Genomic DNA, 19728 nt, shown 5'->3' with positions numbered 1-19728 from the left:
AAATTATAATGATTTTAGGAAATATAATTTTTTTTAGAAAATAATAAATTTTTAAAAAATTTTGTTAAATTAATTTAACTTTTTTTGTTATAATTTTTTTTATTAAATTAATTTTTTTTATTGAATTATTTTTTTTTTTGTTTTGAGAAATATTAATGATATTACGAAATATTAGTTTTTTTTTGAAAATAATAAATTTTCGTGAAAATATTTTGAGATTCCTTAAATTTTGAGTTAGAAAATGTGAAAAATTCATTGAGATTTAGAACTTAGACTTTAAAAAAAAAAAATTGAGGACAAATAAATGAGTGCATAATAAGTAAAAAATATATTGCGGCATAGAATTTAATTAAAACATTGAATATTTTAGAATTTCTTTTTGTTTGTTGAAATATTTTGAAATTGAAATTCCTGGGATTTCTGTTTTAATATTTTAAAAAGGTGGGAAAAAGTTATAGTTTCTTTTTCTAATATTTAAGATTTTTTTAATAATTTTTTTTAATTAAAAAAAATAATAATAATACTTAATTAGAAACTTGTTTTTAAAACAAAATAGTAATTTGTATTTAGTTTCATAATTACCAATAATCTCTTAATTTCGTATTTTACAATAATTATTATGAAAATGTTCGCAAAAATAATAATAATTACAAAAAAGTGCTGTATTATAAGGTCAGCATGCACCGCTCTCAAGCGTTTTTGCCTACACCATAAAGTTACAAGGCAACAACAAAAACAACCAAGTAAACAAAAAAGCATATTGACATGCAACCACAACCGCAACATGTTGCAACAATATTGTTGTTGACGATGACCGAACGAACTTACCTAGTCACTCATATGATTGACTGACCCACAACTGCCTGAAAGTGCGCTACAAAGCATTTATTTTTTTTCGCTATAAAAACGAAGTTTGGCGGTTTTTTGCCCACACAGCTTTTATTAAAAGCCACACAAAGTGTTTATTGTGCTGACCGCACACAGTTGATTGGGAAGCAAGCGCTGAAAGCGTGTAAAGACAGGTGAGAGAAGTATAAAAAAAAGTGTTCGTTGATTTGTTGCTGTAATAGCTGGTGATGTATTTGGCAGGTTGTGAATCAGTTGGAATATGGGAATATGGTAACACCGTTAGTCGGTGAATCCATCTAGTAGTTTGTGACATTTCTCCAGACTGGCAGGCTACAAACTATCAGGAAGGCATTTTTCTAAAGATATTTTTGTGCAGCACTCATTGAGATCACTAACAATTTTTTTTAAATTTTTTTTCTAAATATGTTCAAAACATGTTCCTTTATTATGTCTACTGATACTTACATATACATACATACATACATATGTACATATGTAACTCAGCGGTACGATTTTTTTATGTTTTATTTAAAATGCTGATATTTTGTCTTGTCTCCAAAGCTTAATATTAATACCGAAATTACGGCACCAACGAATTTTTTTAATTTATTCAAAAAAACTATATTTAAACTAATTCCGAAACCAAACTTTCGGGATCCCGATATTTCGGGATTAATATTTTTACTCGTCCCTAAACCTTAATTTACGGAACCAACAAAATTTTTAAGTTTAATAAAAAAATATATATTTTGACTAATCCCGAAACCAAGTTTTCAAGATCCCGAAAATTTAATACTAATATTTTGACTTTTTAATATCAATAAAGAACTTAGAGGACCAACGAAAGTTTCTAACTTAATCAAAAATAGTCATACCTTGACTAATCCCGAAAACAAATTTTTGGGTTCACAAATATTCGGGATTAATCAATTTGTATCGTGGATTACTATATAATAATTTGGGACTAATATTTTGACTCGTCGTTTTAGTATCAATCCGGAACTTACGGAACCAAAAAAAAAATAAAAATAATATTTTGACTGATCCCGAAACCAAATTTTCGTCATCACAAAATTTCGGTACTAATCATTTAGTATCGTTAAGTATTGTTATACAATATATAACAAACATTATTATTTTTTGTTTTTCATTAATGACTTAGTAATTTTGTCTGATTTCACGACAAAATCTGATAAACAATTACACAATTTCTGTAAAAAGCTTTTTCCGACACATTTCAAATAGTGTTCAAATATCTTTCTTGAGTCTGTTTTAATTTGGCTAACTTTAAATTTCATATCACTCGCAGAGCTTTAAGATATGTGTAGTATTATTTCTATTATCACAAAGTTTTTAAATTAAATGCTTCGTCGAGAGCTGCTCACATATCCGAAGATGGCAGTGAGTGTGGGTAATAAATCGAAAAACTAAAAAAATAATCAAAAAGCGAAAATTTAACTGTCAAAAGTTAGTCCTTCGTTAGTGTGCCACAAAATTTCGGCGATGAGTTGATGCCACCTTTTTTTTTATTTATTTAGCGTAGTTCGTAGCAATAAATTTTGGGTGAGTTTTGAGCAGTGGTCTTGGCGATATTGTCGATAGCCGGGACACAACTAGACGATGTGTTTCTTTATTTGGTGTCTACGCCAGTAAAGAAGAAGTTTCTGTATTTGTAAACATATATTCACTCTTTAATATCTAGCGAGCTTCACAGGCCTTTACTAGTATTAGAGGCATATATTTATGGAATCTTTACGTATTTTGCCTGCAGGCTTAAAAAGTTTCTTACCAATTTTTAGATGGTTTGAGGTTTTTTATTAGCTTTACTAAATAATTTTTGGGAGAGACAAGCTTTAACTATAGACATTTCTTAGATTTCTGTTTAGATTTGAACTATGTACGTAGTTCACTCACTATTCTTCAACCACTTTTGAACTAGTTCACTCACTGCCTTTCATCCATTTTTGAAGCAGTTTTTAACTAGTTTCTTTTGAGTTAGTTAAAAAAAAATTCAGCTCTTCGAGAATCCACTTTATAAACTCTTCCTCTCACAAAAATACATCAGCTACATACACACCCAAATGTAGATAGACTTCTGCCAATTGACAGCAGCACCCAAATTTCACACGGCCGCCTTGCAAAGTTTAGTTGCTTGTCTCAACTCTTCAATATTCAAACAACTTTCTTCGCACGCAAGCCTTCACACACACACATGTGCCAATATGCATGTACAAAGCGCAGTTTACTTAGGTAGTCACACACACATATACTCCTATGGAAATTGTTTGGAGATGTGCGCACATACATATGTAAAATGGGTCGTTTTTAGTTGTGTTTGCGAATAGTTTAACTTGATTTGCATTTAGATTGCTGGCACTTGACTGAGGAAGATTTAAAAAGCGCCAGTTGAAGTGTATAAATGTTTTTGGAGAGTTGTTGTTGCCTCGCTTCATCTTCCGTTTACTTGCTGTAGGCAAAAATTAATTTAATTTGGAATATTTTTAAGTGGCAGGCCCAAAGCGACCCGAAAATTCGGCAACTTGCTTGAAGATCCTTGCTTTAAAGGCAAAATAATTGTGGATTTTTTAAGTAAAATAAATAAAAATTTTCGAAATGAGATGAAAAATTTAATTTTTTCGAGGACTAATTGTTTTCATGTCTCTCCGCTCCGCTCCATTCGATAACTTAAGTAAAAATACCTCTATATGCGTATGTATAAGGCATCTTATTAGAGTTCTCCACATACATACATTGAGTATTTTCAGTGCTTGCATACTGAAGACCTCAAAAGCACTCAAAATTGCTTAAGGGAGCTTTTAAAGGAGCTGGGAGATGTAAGCTTTGGCGTCGCAGTGCCTACTTTTTATATAACACGATTCCAATTAAGTCTTCTTGCTGAGGGCATATCTTCCGGTTAACTATAATATCGTTCAATAAGTGGTAGTTCATAAACATTTATTCGAGGACTTAGGGGGCTATACCAGTGTGACACTTTCAAAAAAAAAATTTATTTATTCGCTTTTTCGATAGCTTATATTTCCATAAATATCCTGTGAAATCAGGAAGGTCGTATCTTGAATAGTTTTTGGATGGCAGCGTTCTAAAGAGCGACCGCTCGGAGATGCAAACATATATGTACATACATGTACATACATATGTACATATGCATAAGTGAAACTTTAAACGCCTTTTTCTCGAAACGAAATTTTTCCGAACTTTCCTCACCACTTGTTAATTTGTTGCTTTAAATTAAAATTACAAATTAAGAAAAAAGTCTTAAAACTAAAAATTATTCTCTTATTATTTTTTAATTAATTTTCAAAATTATTTTTTTTCTAATTTAAAAAAAAAAAATTTTTTCTTTTTAAACCTGAAGTTTTGGAAAAATTTGATATTTACAAGAAATATTTATATTATCACTATAATGTCATATCCTTTTAATTATCTGAAAATATATATTTTAGTTTTGAAAACCATTATTTTTAATCAAATAAATTTTTGATTTTTAAAATTATTATTTTTAATTTAATCAATTTTTTAATTTTCAAAATTATTTTTACCTAATTTTTAAAAAAAATATTTATTTTTAATACTGAAAATTATTATTTTATTTATTTATTAAAATTAAAAAAAAATTTAATTAATTGAATTTTTAAAATTATTATTTCTTATCTAATTATTTTTTAAAACATTATGTTTAATTAATTTTTTACTTTTTCAAACTACTGTTTTTAATTAAATAACTTTTTAATTTTTTAAAACTTTTTTTTAGTTTTTAAAATTATTATATTTTTTATTTTTTAAATCTTAAAAAAAAATAGAGACATATTTTCACCATAATTTCATATCTTTACAATTATGTGAAAAAAGAACCTGAAATGAAGAGAAATTTCTTGAAATAAACATTAAAAAAAATATTTTTTTTTTTAATTAATTTTTAAAATTATTAATTTTTAATTAATTAATTTTTAATTGATTAATTTTTTAAATTTTAAAATTATTATTTTTGTAATTAATTACTTTTTTTTCTTTAATTTTTAAAAAAATTATTATTTACTTTTTTAAAATTATTATTTTTTAAATAATTAATTGTTGAACTTTTAAAATTTAAATTTTTGAATTTTAAAATCCATATCTCCTTATTCTTTATTGACCTTAGTTCTTTGATTTTTCTTATTTTGCAGATGTACGCTATAACCAGGCAAGCCAATTTGTTGCAACGACTAGGCGACCTTGAATGTCTAATACTGCTGGTGTCTTGCATTTGTCATGATCTCGATCATCCCGGCTATAATAATATCTATCAGATAAATGCGCGCACTGAATTGGCGCTCAGGTGAGTAATACAAAATAGTACTTGAGTGGCTGAGACGGGTTTGGTGGTGAACTGTTTTTTTTTGTGATTTATTCAAAAGGCCTGAGTCTTACAAAAAACACTTGAATATTAAAAAAAAAAAATATGTTAATGATTGGATGTGTACCAACACATGTAGTTTTAATATTACAATAACAAACTAAAAAATAATTTATATTAAAAAATTTAAATTTATAAAAAAAATAATACTATAAAAAACTAATACAACAAATTTTATGTACGTACGTACATACGTACGTATATTAAAACACATCAAAAATTTGTAAAAAAAAACTTCTGAAACTTAAAAAGAAAATCCTTTGAAAATTAATTTAAAAAATTTTCAAATTTAATTTTTTTTAAGTATTATATTAACTAAAAAAATTTTAAATGATTATTTTAAATTAAAATAGAAAAATAATAAACAATTAAAGTTAAAAGATTTTTTTAATTTTAATTATTTTTTTACGTTAATATTTTATTTAAAAATTAATTATTTTTTTTAATTTTAATTGTTTTTTTTTTTTTATTTAATTCTTATTTTATTTAATTTTAATTAATTTTTTTTTTAATTTTAATTAATTATTTTTTCTTTAATTTTTTTTAGAATAATCATTTAAAATTTCTATTTTATTTAAATAAAAATAGTAATATAAAATAAAATTGTATGTACGTATGCAACAAAATTAATGAAAATCGTCTTAAAATTAAAAAAAAAAATTTAATATTCAAAACACTTGATTTAAAAAGTTTAAGAATTGGAAAACAACATTTTTGACTATTTAAAATAATTTTAAAATTAGAGAAATTTATAACTTAGATATAAAAAGTAAAAAAAAGTAAAAAAAAGTTAATTAAAATTAAAAAAAAATAAAATAAATTTGAAAAAAAAAAAAATTAAAAAAGTTTTGAAATGAAAAAAAAATTGAGTATGAAAACTTCATTAAAACAACGAATTTCGAAGAATTGAAAAATTTAGATTTGTAAAAATTAATATTAAAAAAAGTTGTATATTAGACATTTTATTTAGATATGTACATATATATACACATGTTACATAATATGTATATTATACATGTAGTATGTATGTATGTATGTATGTATGTATATACAAATACACACAATGTGCACGTGCATTGCATTTCTTCAATTGCATAGCCTACCTCGTGGCGCATCAACGTTAATTCATTCCTTGTCGCGTTCGCAGTGATTGGCAGCTGCATTATAACCAATAAATATGCATATGTATGTGTACGAGTATATTGTGCTTTGTTGCTACAAGAGTTTTACATTTGACTTGCAACAAGCGCTGCATGTGGCTGCCACTACCCCACTCTGACGCTCTTCCGTCTCCACTCACCACTTTATGGCGTAATCCATTTATTTTCAACCACACTGTTTGTTTCTACTTGCAGATATAATGACATTTCGCCGCTGGAAAATCATCATTGTTCAATAGCATTCCGCTTACTGGAGCATCCTGAGTGTAATATCTTCAAAAATTTCAGCAGCGACACATTCAAGTGAGTACGAAAATGCAAAGCATAAATTTTTAAAACAAAAAAGTGAACGAAAATATTTAACTCGATTTCTCTCGTTGCTCGTACAACTCAAAGACAAACTTAAAAGTGAATATTTTAATTTTAAAGCCAAAATTGAATATGCCAAGTCCTTGCTGCGCTGCAGTTTATATGTGTGCTTGTGTGTGTGGTGTTTTTGTTGTGTGCGTGCAAAAGTTTATCATTTATTTTCCCGGTCATGAATTTTGCAAGAGTTGAAATTTATTTTTGGGTTATCATTTTCAGTGCGCTCTTGTTGCGTGTAGTGAGTGTGAGGCGTTGCAGTTGAGGTGTAAAGTTTCGTTTACGCAAATTTCATTATATTGCTCAAACTCTGTAGTGTGGGCTGTATATTTCATGCGTACTCTTGATGCTATATATACAGGGTTATTCAACTGAGTTTGACCTATTTTTATTTCATTCAGAGTCAGTCAATACATTTTTACTAATATAATCCGAATTCTTAATCCTCTATTTTGGCAATAGAACTGCTGTTAGACCTCTCTTCGATGCTTGGTACATATTCTTTTCTCACATAGTTTATTCTGGTAGAATTTCGTTGTGAATGTCGGGCTTATAATATTCGAACCAAGTTATAGCTGACCCTAGATAAATAAGTGAGGATTGCACTGCCACTTATGGTCTATTATGCCTTCTGACTGACCCTTACGTTCAAGATTAAGTACCCGATAGCTCCATTCCCTGGCGCCTGGCTGAGTAGGCATCGGATCGTTCGGAAGAAGAGTACAATTAATACAAAAGTATACTGCCTTCCAAGATCGAATAGCCAACCATACAAGCCTCAAAACTTAGTACCGATTCATATGAGGTTCCACAGCTTCCCACAGAAAATTAAATAGATTTTCTAATATAAAACCATGTTTGTCATTAATTCGCAGTTCTCCATTTTAACATTCTCGAAGTGACAACTTCCAATATTGTATTCCATTCAAATTTAATTGAGAGACATAAAGCTGCACTTTTTTCACAAGAGCGGTGTCAACTAACCGGGTGAAATCCGAAGTGTTGTCATATCTCCAGAACTGTCCACTCGACAGCATTTCGCAAAATTATATCTTTGATAAACTTCAAAATCCTAACAAGTATTTTTCCAGTTTAGTTAAATTCCCAGACCTTCAATTTTTTATATATGTACATATGTATAAGCAATTATATGTTGCCGAACTAAGCCCTTAAATAGATCGTAAATAGATATTCAGACTATATTTACTTCCCATTTTCTTCGATATAAAAGTCGATAATCTTCAAACCTCTGTTTTTATAATCAAAACAATGAAAAGCTTGCTAGGTAGTCAGCAAAATGTGTGCAGCAGATCCGAATAAATGACAAAATGGAGAGAATGCTAAGGCCATACAGTAATGCAGAATGAGTCCAATGGAATCAGTGCTTGGGAAAAATATTATACCATTTTAGTTAGTTTTAACTATCCTCTTATATCCTCTTTCTCCTATAACTTTCTGTTATAGTTACCCACTTACCAATTTTAAAAGTAAAAACCAATATTTTATAGGTATTCAGTGAGTCATCCCCTTGCAGAATGAGCTCTCTGGAATTAGTAAGCTTGGAAAGAAATTTATATGCTATGTGACCGTAGATAGTTTAACCAGGTTTGTTAATTTACTTCCTTTGGTAGTAATCATCTCAGATTAGTTCTCTCTAGTTCATGAATAACTCTGAAATATCCTGTTTTATGTTATATCGTCAGTCTTCGCACTTCTTTTTTTAAGTACCTGTAATTACTTACTTACTCTACTTACCAATTAAGTTTGGAAGAGGGACTCCTCTTTTATAGTTCGTCAGTGAGTCGTCTCTTGGTGGTAGCCTCATTTTCTCTAACAGTAACTTATACTTACCACACATAGACATAGGTGAGGTTTATAGACTATGCGAACTCTCGAAACTTAATGATATCGAAAACGCTTATCATATATATATATATCACCTATGTCAAAGTGCAGATTGCTATCGCTGAAAGTGCGGCTATCATTAGGAGATGACCAACTGGCATCACCACCAGACTTCCTTCCACAAGCTTCTTTAATGGTTTTGAATTTGAAACAGGAAAAATGTGTTCCTTCTCCCTCTGGCTCTCTCTCACTCTTGCTGTCTCTTTCTCTCTCTCCCTCTATCGCTCTCCCTCTATTTATCTCTCTATCTTTCCGTCTCTTCCTTCCTCTCTTTATCTCTGTCTTTCTCTCTCAATCTTCTGTCTCTTTCTCCCCCCCTCTATTGTAAAAAGAACAACCCTTACTGTGTATGGAATCATAACTTTCCTGTTAGTTTTTCAACTCCGCGTTCCATTGGTTTTTAGAAAATTAGTGAAGGAGAAGTGTGTTTGATCTCTCATTTGTGAGGATCGCATAAAATTTCAAATCCTAAAATTGGGAGCATTTCTGTAAGGTATAGTCCCATAAATAAAAATTTAACCGAAATGCACCCAAATAACTTCAATTTTTATAAAGTCGCGTTTAAGGAGGAAGGCCTGCTTTAGAGGCTTCAAAAAATCGATTTTTTTGAAGATTTCTTCGGGAGGGAGAGAAATATTATATATATAGTTATACTATATTTAAACATCATTCACACATTTTTTGGATACAAAATCTGTGATGTTCTGCCTTTAGGAAGCAATTGTCCGATGCAACTCGCATGTGCATTTGTCGAACGGCGGGCAGGATGCTGGTCGCAATTTCTATCGGAAACAAAAAATTCAAAGAGATTCATATCTTCTAGTTAAGCTAAAAAAAATTCCTAAAGAGTGTAAAATTAAAAAAAAAATTTCAAAAATTAAAAAAAAAGTGTTTTTTGACCAAAAAAATTTATTTTATGTTGTTTAAAAATATGTTCAAACTTCACTTTTCTTAGTTTTTTTAGTTTAAATAGAAGATAATTTAATGCCAAAGATAATAAACTTTGCCCCAATTCTATTTTCTTTTTCTTCTTTTCCGCCAATTCAGAAAAATCGCGTAAAAGTTTTCGCTTTTTGCCCAAGCGCTCATATATCTGCTAAACGCTCGGTCACTATTTCCCTTCTAGCTTCGAAAATATTTCGAATTCCCATCTAAAACTTTGGATATATTTTTAGATTAGTTTTAAAGATATTTAAGCGGAAAAAAATAATCGATTTTTTGAAGCTTCTAAAGCAGGCTCCCCCCTTAATGCTTCAATATGATAACGGTTATCTGTGCGGATATTTTCAGTCCAAAAAAAAAATACAAATCCATCCTTTACATTCATATGTGCGTGTGTGTGTATGTGACTGTGTGTTCGTTGCGTTGGTGAATTACCAAAAATATGTCCACTAATAAAGCCAATATTTATGCCTTGCCATGTGGATGCCACACGCCGTCATTGCGCTGCGTTTGGACACAAGCAATTCGCTCGTCATAAATTAGCTATTTAATCAAATTTCGTACAAATTATGACAAAATTTTATAACTCTATTTGCGTGGTGCCAGCCAACAGCGCCTAAATATATGCTATTGCTATTATATTGAAGTTGACAGTGCTGAAAAGCTAATACACACACATGCACATATTAGCATTATATAACATGTATGTGTATACAAACATATTTGCTCGAAATTATTTGGCTTGCTGCAGGAAGGGAAATAATTTGATGGTTTTGTACAAATATATATGTATTTGTATATTATATACATATGTATATATTTTTGTATATAACTACATATACATATACTCCTATATGTATTTGTATACGTCAACACACATATGTCAATGCATGTACATATACATTCTCAAATTTACTTTGACGTCGCGTCCAACCATCCGTAGCATATCCTCAGGCGCTTTAAATGCTCAACTGATAAAAATGCAGCTGCCATAAAGACAAAATTTTATGTTGCAACTGTGACAGCTACTAATTTGCAGCTGTCAGATACATATCTATTTATAGACACACACACATACACATTCTTATAAAGAAATGGCCGGTGTATAAGTGTAAATGCATTTTATTCAGGCTTGCAGCTGTTATCTGCGTGGCCACCACAAATGATCCAGCCCGTGGTAGCGTAACGTAAAATTTTGAGGCAGACACACATACATACATATACAGTCATATGTACGTAAATACGTATAGCATATCTAACGTTAATATTCGGGCGTGGTTGGGGTGACCTGAAACTCAGTTTTTGCTTCAATTTATAATAAATCTCATACGTAGTTATGTGTGAATGCATTATATTACGTATGTATGTATGTAGTAATGTATGGTTCGCTACTTCAATTCGAATTATTGCAGAAAATGAATGCAAGCTCTCTTTTGATTCATAATTTGTTTTATTCAATTTTTGTTTTTCAATTTTTTGGATTCTTTCAAATTTTCATACTTTTTAGTTTTAATTTTATGAAAACATGTTATTATTATGAATCGTGTATAGAGTAACTTGCCAATGGAAATAATTTTTTCATTATTTTTATTTTTAATCTAATTTGATGTGTTTTTTTTTCTAAGTTATTTTTTTATAGTCATTAATTTTAACCTTTTAACCTTTAAGGTGTTTCTTTTAATTTTTTTATTTTTATTATTTTTAATTTTTTTGTTTAAAATTTTTGTTTAATTATTTTATAAGAATTATTCATTTCGGAATTTTTATTTTTTTTATAATTTTATTTTTTGTTTATTTTTTTATGATTTTTTTTAATTTTTTGTTATTTTAAATTTCTTTTTCAATTATTAATAGTTATTTAATTTGCATTTTGTTTACTAAAAAATATTCAATTTGTTAATCAATGATATATTTTTTTTTGGTTTTTAGGTGTTTCCTAAAATTTTTTATATGTTTTTACTTTATTTATTATTTTTTTTTATTATTTTTTTTAGAATTATTCACTTCGAAATTTTTTTTTTACAATTTTTTTGTTTTGTATTTTTTTTTTTGCTTTTTAATTTTTACTTTATTTTTTTCTCTGGTTTTATTATTTATTAATTTATTTTTTAATTTATTACGAATTATACGTATATTTCTCATTTTGTTTACTTTTTAGTACAAACTAGTACAGTTCTATAATTTGTTTTACTCTCATATGTTGTTGTTTGTTTTGCTCGCAAATTAATTTCAAAGGCGTTAATATGTTCATAGATTAAATGTTTTTGCTAAAATAAATATCTTTAGTTTTTTTTTTTAATTTTTTCGGTTTATTTTATTATATTTTTTACTTTTTACCTTTTTCTGCTTTGTTTTTTGGTTCATTCTACCTTTTGGTTTTTGTTTTTGGTTTTTATTTATTTATTTCTAATTCTTTACATAAAATTATGTAATGTTGCATGCGTTTTCTTCTATTTTTTGGTGGTTTCCTTGCTATTTTTTTAAATATATTTTGTTTTATGTTTTCTGAAAAATTATTAAAAAATTAGAGGTTTATTTTTTTTATCTTTTGTTTTTTTTTTATTTCGTTATTTTTTCTAATCCTTTATTTAAAGTTTTGTAAACTTGTATTATTTTTTTTCTTTAATTTTTCTTTTGCTTTCTTTTTTTTATTAATTTATTTCAATATTTTATTTATTTTGCTTTATTTTTTTTGATTATTTTGATTTCATTTTTTTGACTATTCTAACTTTTGGTTTATTTTTTATTTTCTTGCTTTTTTTGTTTATTTTGTAATTTTTTTCCAATTCTTTATTTAAAGTTTTGTTTTCTTTTTTTTTGTTTTTTGATAATTTTTTTTTTGTTTTTCTTGTTGTTTTTATTTATTTTTTTTTTTAATTTATTTGGCTTTAACTTTTTTTGGTTATTCTTATTTTGGATTTGTATTTTATCTTTTTTTATTTTTTCTAATTTTTTATTTAAAGTTTTGTAAACTTTTTTACACTTTTTTGTTTTTTTCATATTTTTTTTGCTTTCCTTGTTTTATTAATTTATATAATTTTTTTTTTATTTATTATTTTTAATTAATATAATCTATTTTATTTTTTTCTGGTTATCTTAATTTTTGTATTCTTTTTTGCTTTTATTTGGTTTTTCAATTCTTTATTCAAAGTTTTGTATTCTTCTTTACTCTTTTTTAGTTTTTTGATAATTTTTTTTGTTTTCTCAGTGTTTTATTTTTTTTTAATTTAATTTTATCTTTTTTTATTTTTTTTTTAATTTTTGATTTAAGTTTTGTAATATTTTTTATTCTTTTTTGTTTTTTCATATTTTTTTGCTTTCCTTGTTTTTTAATTTATTTTTATTTCATTTTTTTAAATTTATTATTTTTAATTAATATAATCTAATTTTTTTCTGGTTTTGTTTTTTTGTATTAATTTTTTTATTTTTCCCATTTCTTTATTCAAAGATTATAGTTTTTTTTTTATTTTTTATTTTTTTTTTTTTTTTTTTTTTTTTGTTTTTTTTTTTTTTTTTTTTTTTTTTTTTTTTTTTTTTTTTTTTATTTTTTTTTTTTTTTTTTTTTAATTTTTGTTTTTTTTTAATTATTTTTGATTATTCTATTTTTTTTATTTTCTTATTTTTTCTAATTTTTTATTTTAAGTTTTGTAAAATTTTTTATTCTGATTTTTTTTTTAATTAAATTTTTTTTGCTTACCTTGTTTTTTAAATTTATTTTTATTTCATTTTTTTTTATTTATTAAATATATAATATAATTTTTTTTTTGTTATCTTAATTTTTGCATTCTTTTTTTTGTTAATTTGTTATTTTTTTCCAATTCTTGTTCCAAAGTTTTGTATTCTTTTTTTACTCTTTTTTTTGATACATTTTTTTTTAAATTTATTTTGCTTTATTTTTTTTTTTAATTTATTTGGCTTTATTTTTTTTTTTGACTATTCTAATTTTTGGATTTTTTAATTTTTTTTTGTTTTGTAATGTTTTCGTTTTTTTTTGTCGGTGTACTTGTTACAATTTTGGTTTGCTTTTTTATTTCTGTTGGTTCTCTTTAATTTTTTTATTTAATTATTACTTGTAATTATTCATTAAAGTTAAATATAAATATTTAGTTTTTTCCTTAATTATTTAAATATTTATTTCACATTTTTTTGTATTATTACGTGTTATTATTTCAATAGCTTTTTTATTTGTATTTATTTTCTTAAAATTTTTTATTTTATTATTTCTGTTTATTATAATATTTTATTTCGCTTTTTTCGCTAATTCATTTCAAAGGCTTAAAAAATTTCATATATTAAATGTTTGTGCTGAAATAAATATTTTAATTTTTTTAAATTATTTTATTCAATTTTCTCTTTCTTACAATTTAATTTAATTAAAAATAATTTTTTTTGTTTTTATTTAATTTTTATGTTGAATTTTGTAATTTTTTTGTAGCCTTTTTGTTCTTTTAATTCTTTTAATTTCCTTTATTTTAGGCTTTAATTTTATTTTTTCATTTAAAGTTATAATTTAGATACTTTTTTTAATTGTATCCTTAATTATTTTAATTTTTATTTAACATTTTAATATTATTAAGTTTTATTAAACCAACTGCTGGTTTTAATTTATGGTAGTTTTTTTGTTTTTGCTTGCAATGGATGTGCGTAAAATAATTTTTGTTAAAGTTGTGTGGCTGGGCCTTCAACATTTTTATATAGTAAATAGTTTAATAAATTGTTATATGATTTTGCGTTTTAAAAATTAAATTTGAGCAATTTTTTTAATATTTTTTATTTATTTTTTATTTTTTTTTTTAACTTTTTAAGGTTTTTTAAATTAGTTTTTATTATTTATTTTACCTTTTTTAATTTTTATTTTTTAGGTTTCTTTTTTAAATTATTTTATTTTATTTTTTATTATAATTTTTTAAGCTTTGTGTAAATTTTTTGTTTTTAATTAATTTTTAATTAATTTTTAATTTTTTTTTACTTTTATTTTTTAATTAATTTTAGATTTTTTTAATTTGGAAGTTAAATATTTAAACAGAAATCGCCTCACCAAAAAAAATTTGTGAACAAATAACCAAAAGTTTTTAGTTTATGTATTAAATAAACATTTTTTATTTACCATTTTATTTAAAATTAAAATTTAATTTTTTCAAATTTTTTTTATATGCATGTATATACATACATACATACATATATTTACGCAGAAATACGTGTATTTAAGTTATTGACATTAATTTTAACTGAAATATTTTTAATAACCACACGACTCACTATTTGCCAGCCAAAAAGTTGTCACACACACCCACACACACACACATATTTTATAAATTTTTGAGCACTTTCAATGCAATTAATTAAATGTAACTATTTAGTGCAAATATTGGGCATTTAAGCTGCGAGCATTTGGCGCATTAAAAGCGCAGGCAAAATGCAAAAATAATGCCAAACAAATAACGGTAATTTAATTAACTAAATATGCTGGTCTATAAAATTATATGCAAGCCATCCACAAGCGCATACACACGCATTCACAGACTCACAATTATAGTCATTTGGGTGGCACACGCTTATGGAATTTCAATAATCCAACAATTTCGTAGCAATTAGCAGTTGAAATCAAGTTTGACAAAATGCAGCCAAAAATTTACAATAATAATATTAATGAATATATTCATTAATCAGCCTAAAAATGTCTGACTAACCGAAATTCATTTATTTTGATAATGCAAGCGTTAAAAGTGCGACTTAATTAATATTTATATGCTCATTTAACGGTAATACTTAGCCGGGTGTGTGACAATAGGTGTTGCAGTGTGTGTGTGTGGGCAAATAAATACCGCAATGTAATATGTATGCATTTATGTGTGTGTGTGCGTAAATCATTTTCAAGCTGTGGTTTTTGCCTTTAATAATGCATCCTAAATGTATGCTATATTAATTTACAATGACGTCTCGCCTGAGTAGTGCGTGTGTATATTTTTGTATTGTGTTATTTTTTAGTTTTTTGTTTGATTAATGTAGTACCAGCAGTTGATATGTTAAATCTGGAAGTAAAAATCCAGAAAAGTATTAAAAAAATTCAAAATCGTCTTTCACAATAGCAGTACAATTGTAACATAGCTAATTATACTGTTTTCTGCGAAAATTTTTTTTTGCTAATAAAGAAAAATATGTTTTTACTCAAAACGAAAAACAAATATGTATACATACATATATGCAAGCCAAGTACTAGTGAAAAAAAAAATTCCTTTTTTTTTACAAAAAAAATATATATTTCTCATATTTCCATATAATACATATTACTTTGATAAGAGAAACATTTTTTCCTGCATTCACAATTTCAATGTACTTCACAATAAGCTTACTTGCACTAAACAGTTTTTTTTTTTTTGTAATAGTAAAAGTATTGCATTTTAAACGAAATGAAACCTTAACACGCCCACGTTATCAAACATTTTTGTCGCGGTAAATTATTTAATAATATTTCGAATAAATTTAAATATTGTTCTTATTATCATATTCGCACTCGGTTTTATTATTTTTTTTTTTAATTTTTTGTAAAGTAGTAAATAGTTTTTTTTTTAATATTTTCAGATTTTTTATTTAAAAATTTTGACTTTTAAACGTTTGCTTTTTTCGTTTATAATTTTTTTTAAGTAAAAAAGAAAAAAATATATTTTGAAATTAAATTAAAATTAAAAAAAAATATTTTATCTTAAGTTAAAATTTATTAATGTGTTTCGAGAAAACTTACTTTTATAATATTTTTAGCTCTACATTTTTAAATTGGGTTATTTATCGTAGTTTCATTCAATTTATCTCAAATTGATTTTTTTTACTCTTTTACTTTTACTCTTTTATAATTTTACAATCTTTTTTATTATTTACTTTAATTAATTTTGTAAAATTTTCGTTTTTAACCTTTTTTGTTATTATAATAATTTTTTTATTATTTTTTATTTTATTTTTTTTTTTCATAAATCTCTTATAATGTGGTTGTTTTGGGTTTTTAGATTTTAGTATAATTTTTTTTTACCTGTTTTATTGTTTTGTTGTTTTAATTCTTATGTTTTTTATAGTCATTTTGGTTTTTGTATTTTTCATAAATTTTTGATAATACTATAAAAAAAATTTATTGCAGTTTTGTTTATTTAATTTTTTTAAATATTTTTTTTAAAATATTTTTTTTAGCATTTTTATTAATTTTACATTAGCTACTTTTTGGTTTTTGTTTTATTATTTGGTTTTTCTTTCATAATTTTCACAAATTCTTTATTTCTTATATAAAGTTTGTAATATTTGATTTTTTCCTTTGTTATTATAATTTTTTATTTCTTATTCATTTCTTATTAGACCTTTTTTTTGCTGTTTTTTTTCGTTTTTAGACAATTTTTTGATTAGTTTTATTATTTTTTTAAATTTTTATTTTTATTATAAATTTTCATTTTTTAAATTAATTTTATAAGATATGATTTTTTAACCTTTATTTTATATTTTTTTATATTAGACACGTTTTTGCTTTTTATTTTTTATTCGATTTTTTAACTTTTTTGTTATTATAATTTTTTTGTTATATATTGTTATTGTTGTTTTGTTTTTTGAAAATTTTTTATTATTTATTATTTATTTATTTTTTTTAATTTTTGTTTTTTTTTTGTCATTTATGTTTATTTGTTAATCTTTTAATATTTGATTTTTAATTTTACTATTTTTATTTTGTTATTTTTTATTTTTTTTTTGATAATTTTTTTATAATATAATAATTTTTGTTGTTTTTTTTTAATTTTTTTTGAGTACATATTTTTTTATTAATTTTATAATTTTTACGTTTTTGTTTCCTTATTATTTGTTTTTCTTTTATAATTTTCATTTATGTGTAATCTTAGTTAATTTTTTAATATTTGGTTTCTTTTCCTTTTTTATTATTTTTATTTTTTATTTATTTTTCAGTTTTTTTGTAATGAATTTTTTGTTGTCGTTTTTCTTATTTTTATTTTTTTTTTAATTTTTTTTATTATTAATTTTGATTTTTTTTAATAATTTTGTAAGATCTGGCTTTTTACCTTTTTTATTATTTTTATGCTTTTATATTTTTTATTAATTGTGTTTTCTTTTACAATTTGCGCATTTTTTATTATTTTATTTATAATTATAATAATTTTTAAGATTCGATTTTTTATTTGTTTTATTAATATTATAATTTTTTTTTTTTGTTATTTTTATTGTTTTTTTTTTTGATATATTTTCTATTGTAATCCAATTACCATTTTTATAACAAAACAAACATTATTCTAATGCAAAAAATGCTTTTGAAATAATAATGTCTGTTTTAGAATAATATTCAAATAGCATTTTTTATAGGTTTCTTTAATTTACAAATTCTAACCACATCTTCATCATCCTTCATCTGCATAAAAACACACCTTCAAATTTTCTTCTGCAAATATATTTTTTATTTTATTCAAAAATTTTTTTATATTTACATCTCAATGGTTATATTTGCTTTATTATATTTTCTTCTATTTGATCGCATTTATCTTTTCCCCCTCCGAGGTCGCACCTTCCGCTGAAAAGAAAAATAATAATTTTATATCATCATCATTGCATTAAAATTTTAATATTTATATTTCTTAGTTTTAAGTTAATTTATACTTTAAGTAAAATATTAAACATTTTAGAGTTTCTTAACAATATTTGATAGTTTGCTAATTTTAAATATTTTCCTATAGCAGCAAACAATATTACTATGTCTGAAACAGAAATTTGCGTATTTTCCCAATTTTTTGTTTTGCGAAACCGGCAGCAATAATTACTGCTTCCAGAACACTTAAAATTTCTATTACCTTTTCCCTACATAAATACCTTACTACCTACATATAGATACATATTTTCTCAATAACATTGTAGATCTATAAAATATAGATCTATTTTTAAAGTCTACAGATACCGATCAATATCAATTAGAATTTCTATTCAAGAGCGCGGCATTTCCGATAAGAAAGCATTAGCTATTACTATTTATATTTATATAAAAAAAAGCATATAGCTTCATATAGTCGGCTTGATTATGTCTACAATATAAAATTGTGAATCGTATCAGCTGAAAGTGATCTGTGCATTCTCACGAGCCACGGTTAGGCGATAAGCTTCTTTCTGTGCTGTGTCAGCACAAAACAAAACAAAACAATTCGCGAAAGCACGACGCGCTCAAAAGAATCAATGAGAGCGGTAGAAATCGCTTATCAATGGCTCGGCGACGCGTTAGAGCGCTTTTAAATCGTTTTTTCAAAACGCGCACAGTGAATTCAGTGTGAAAGTGTACGCAAAACTGAGCAGTTCTATTAAAATGCGAAACATTTGTAGGCGCGTGTTGTTTACCCGTATGCTCTTAACCTTGCTCTTGCTGGGCTATGTAAATAGTGACGTCAACGCCGCGACCGCTGCGGCAACGGATGAACGCACGTCAACGTACGCGAATGTGGATCACAGCGATGCAACACCTGCACCCACCAGCGCGCCCAGTAGCGGTAAAAGTACACCGCCTGTCTGCGCAGCAGATTATTGGCCGCGTCAACTGGACACCATGCACGCTTATGTGGACGACGTAATGTGGCCTTGCGACGATTTCTATGAGTACGCATGTGGTAATTGGCGTGCACCATATCAATTGCGCGCGCGCGGTGCACATGACACACTGAGCGCCGTGAAAGCGGACAACAAACAACAATTAATGGCGTATCTATTGGAAAAGCAAGAGGCGCTTCATACGGACGCGCGCACAACGTTGCAGCGCAGTGAAAAGGTTGCAGTGCGTTTCTTCAATGCATGCGTCGAGCGCGTTACGGGCGAAAACAGCTACACCGGGCGTTCACATTTGAATGTGGAAGCCGCCACATTGCGCACATACACCGACGCGTTACGCCGCATAAGCGAGTGGCCAGTGCTGAACCCCAATTGGGAGGCGATTGACGCGAACAACACCCTGAACTGGGGCATATATTTAAGCGCGGAGTTGCGCCGCTACGGCGTGCAATCTCTGTGGCGTTTACTAGTCACCAGCAACTGGCAACAAGCGGAGCAGCAGATCCTCTACATTTCGGCGCCAGC

The 19728-nt window shown here is 26.1% G+C and overlaps 1 protein-coding gene and 1 long non-coding RNA gene across 4 annotated transcripts in view; one reads left to right on the top strand and one right to left on the bottom strand.

Moving 5' to 3' along the window:
* Positions 1–19728, top strand: part of LOC126758197 (high affinity cGMP-specific 3',5'-cyclic phosphodiesterase 9A) — a 210456-nt gene that overhangs the window by 161678 nt on the left and 29050 nt on the right. For all 3 annotated transcript variants that reach the window (XM_050472315.1, XM_050472314.1, XM_050472313.1), the window contains exons 6-7: positions 5034–5185; positions 6619–6726. In XM_050472315.1, the coding sequence (XP_050328272.1) occupies positions 5034–5185; positions 6619–6726 (260 nt within the window). The remainder of the gene's footprint in view (positions 1–5033; positions 5186–6618; positions 6727–19728) is intronic.
* Positions 18092–19728, bottom strand: part of LOC126758223 (uncharacterized) — a 196122-nt gene continuing 194485 nt past the window's right edge. Inside the window, exon 4 of the long non-coding RNA XR_007666832.1 lies at positions 18092–18187. This is a non-coding gene — a long non-coding RNA (uncharacterized LOC126758223). The remainder of the gene's footprint in view (positions 18188–19728) is intronic.

The sequence above is a fragment of the Bactrocera neohumeralis genome, chromosome 5 (genome assembly GCF_024586455.1).
Source record: "Bactrocera neohumeralis isolate Rockhampton chromosome 5, APGP_CSIRO_Bneo_wtdbg2-racon-allhic-juicebox.fasta_v2, whole genome shotgun sequence".
NCBI classification, from domain to species: domain Eukaryota; kingdom Metazoa; phylum Arthropoda; class Insecta; order Diptera; family Tephritidae; genus Bactrocera; species Bactrocera neohumeralis.
This window is presented reverse-complemented; position numbering and strand designations above follow the sequence as displayed.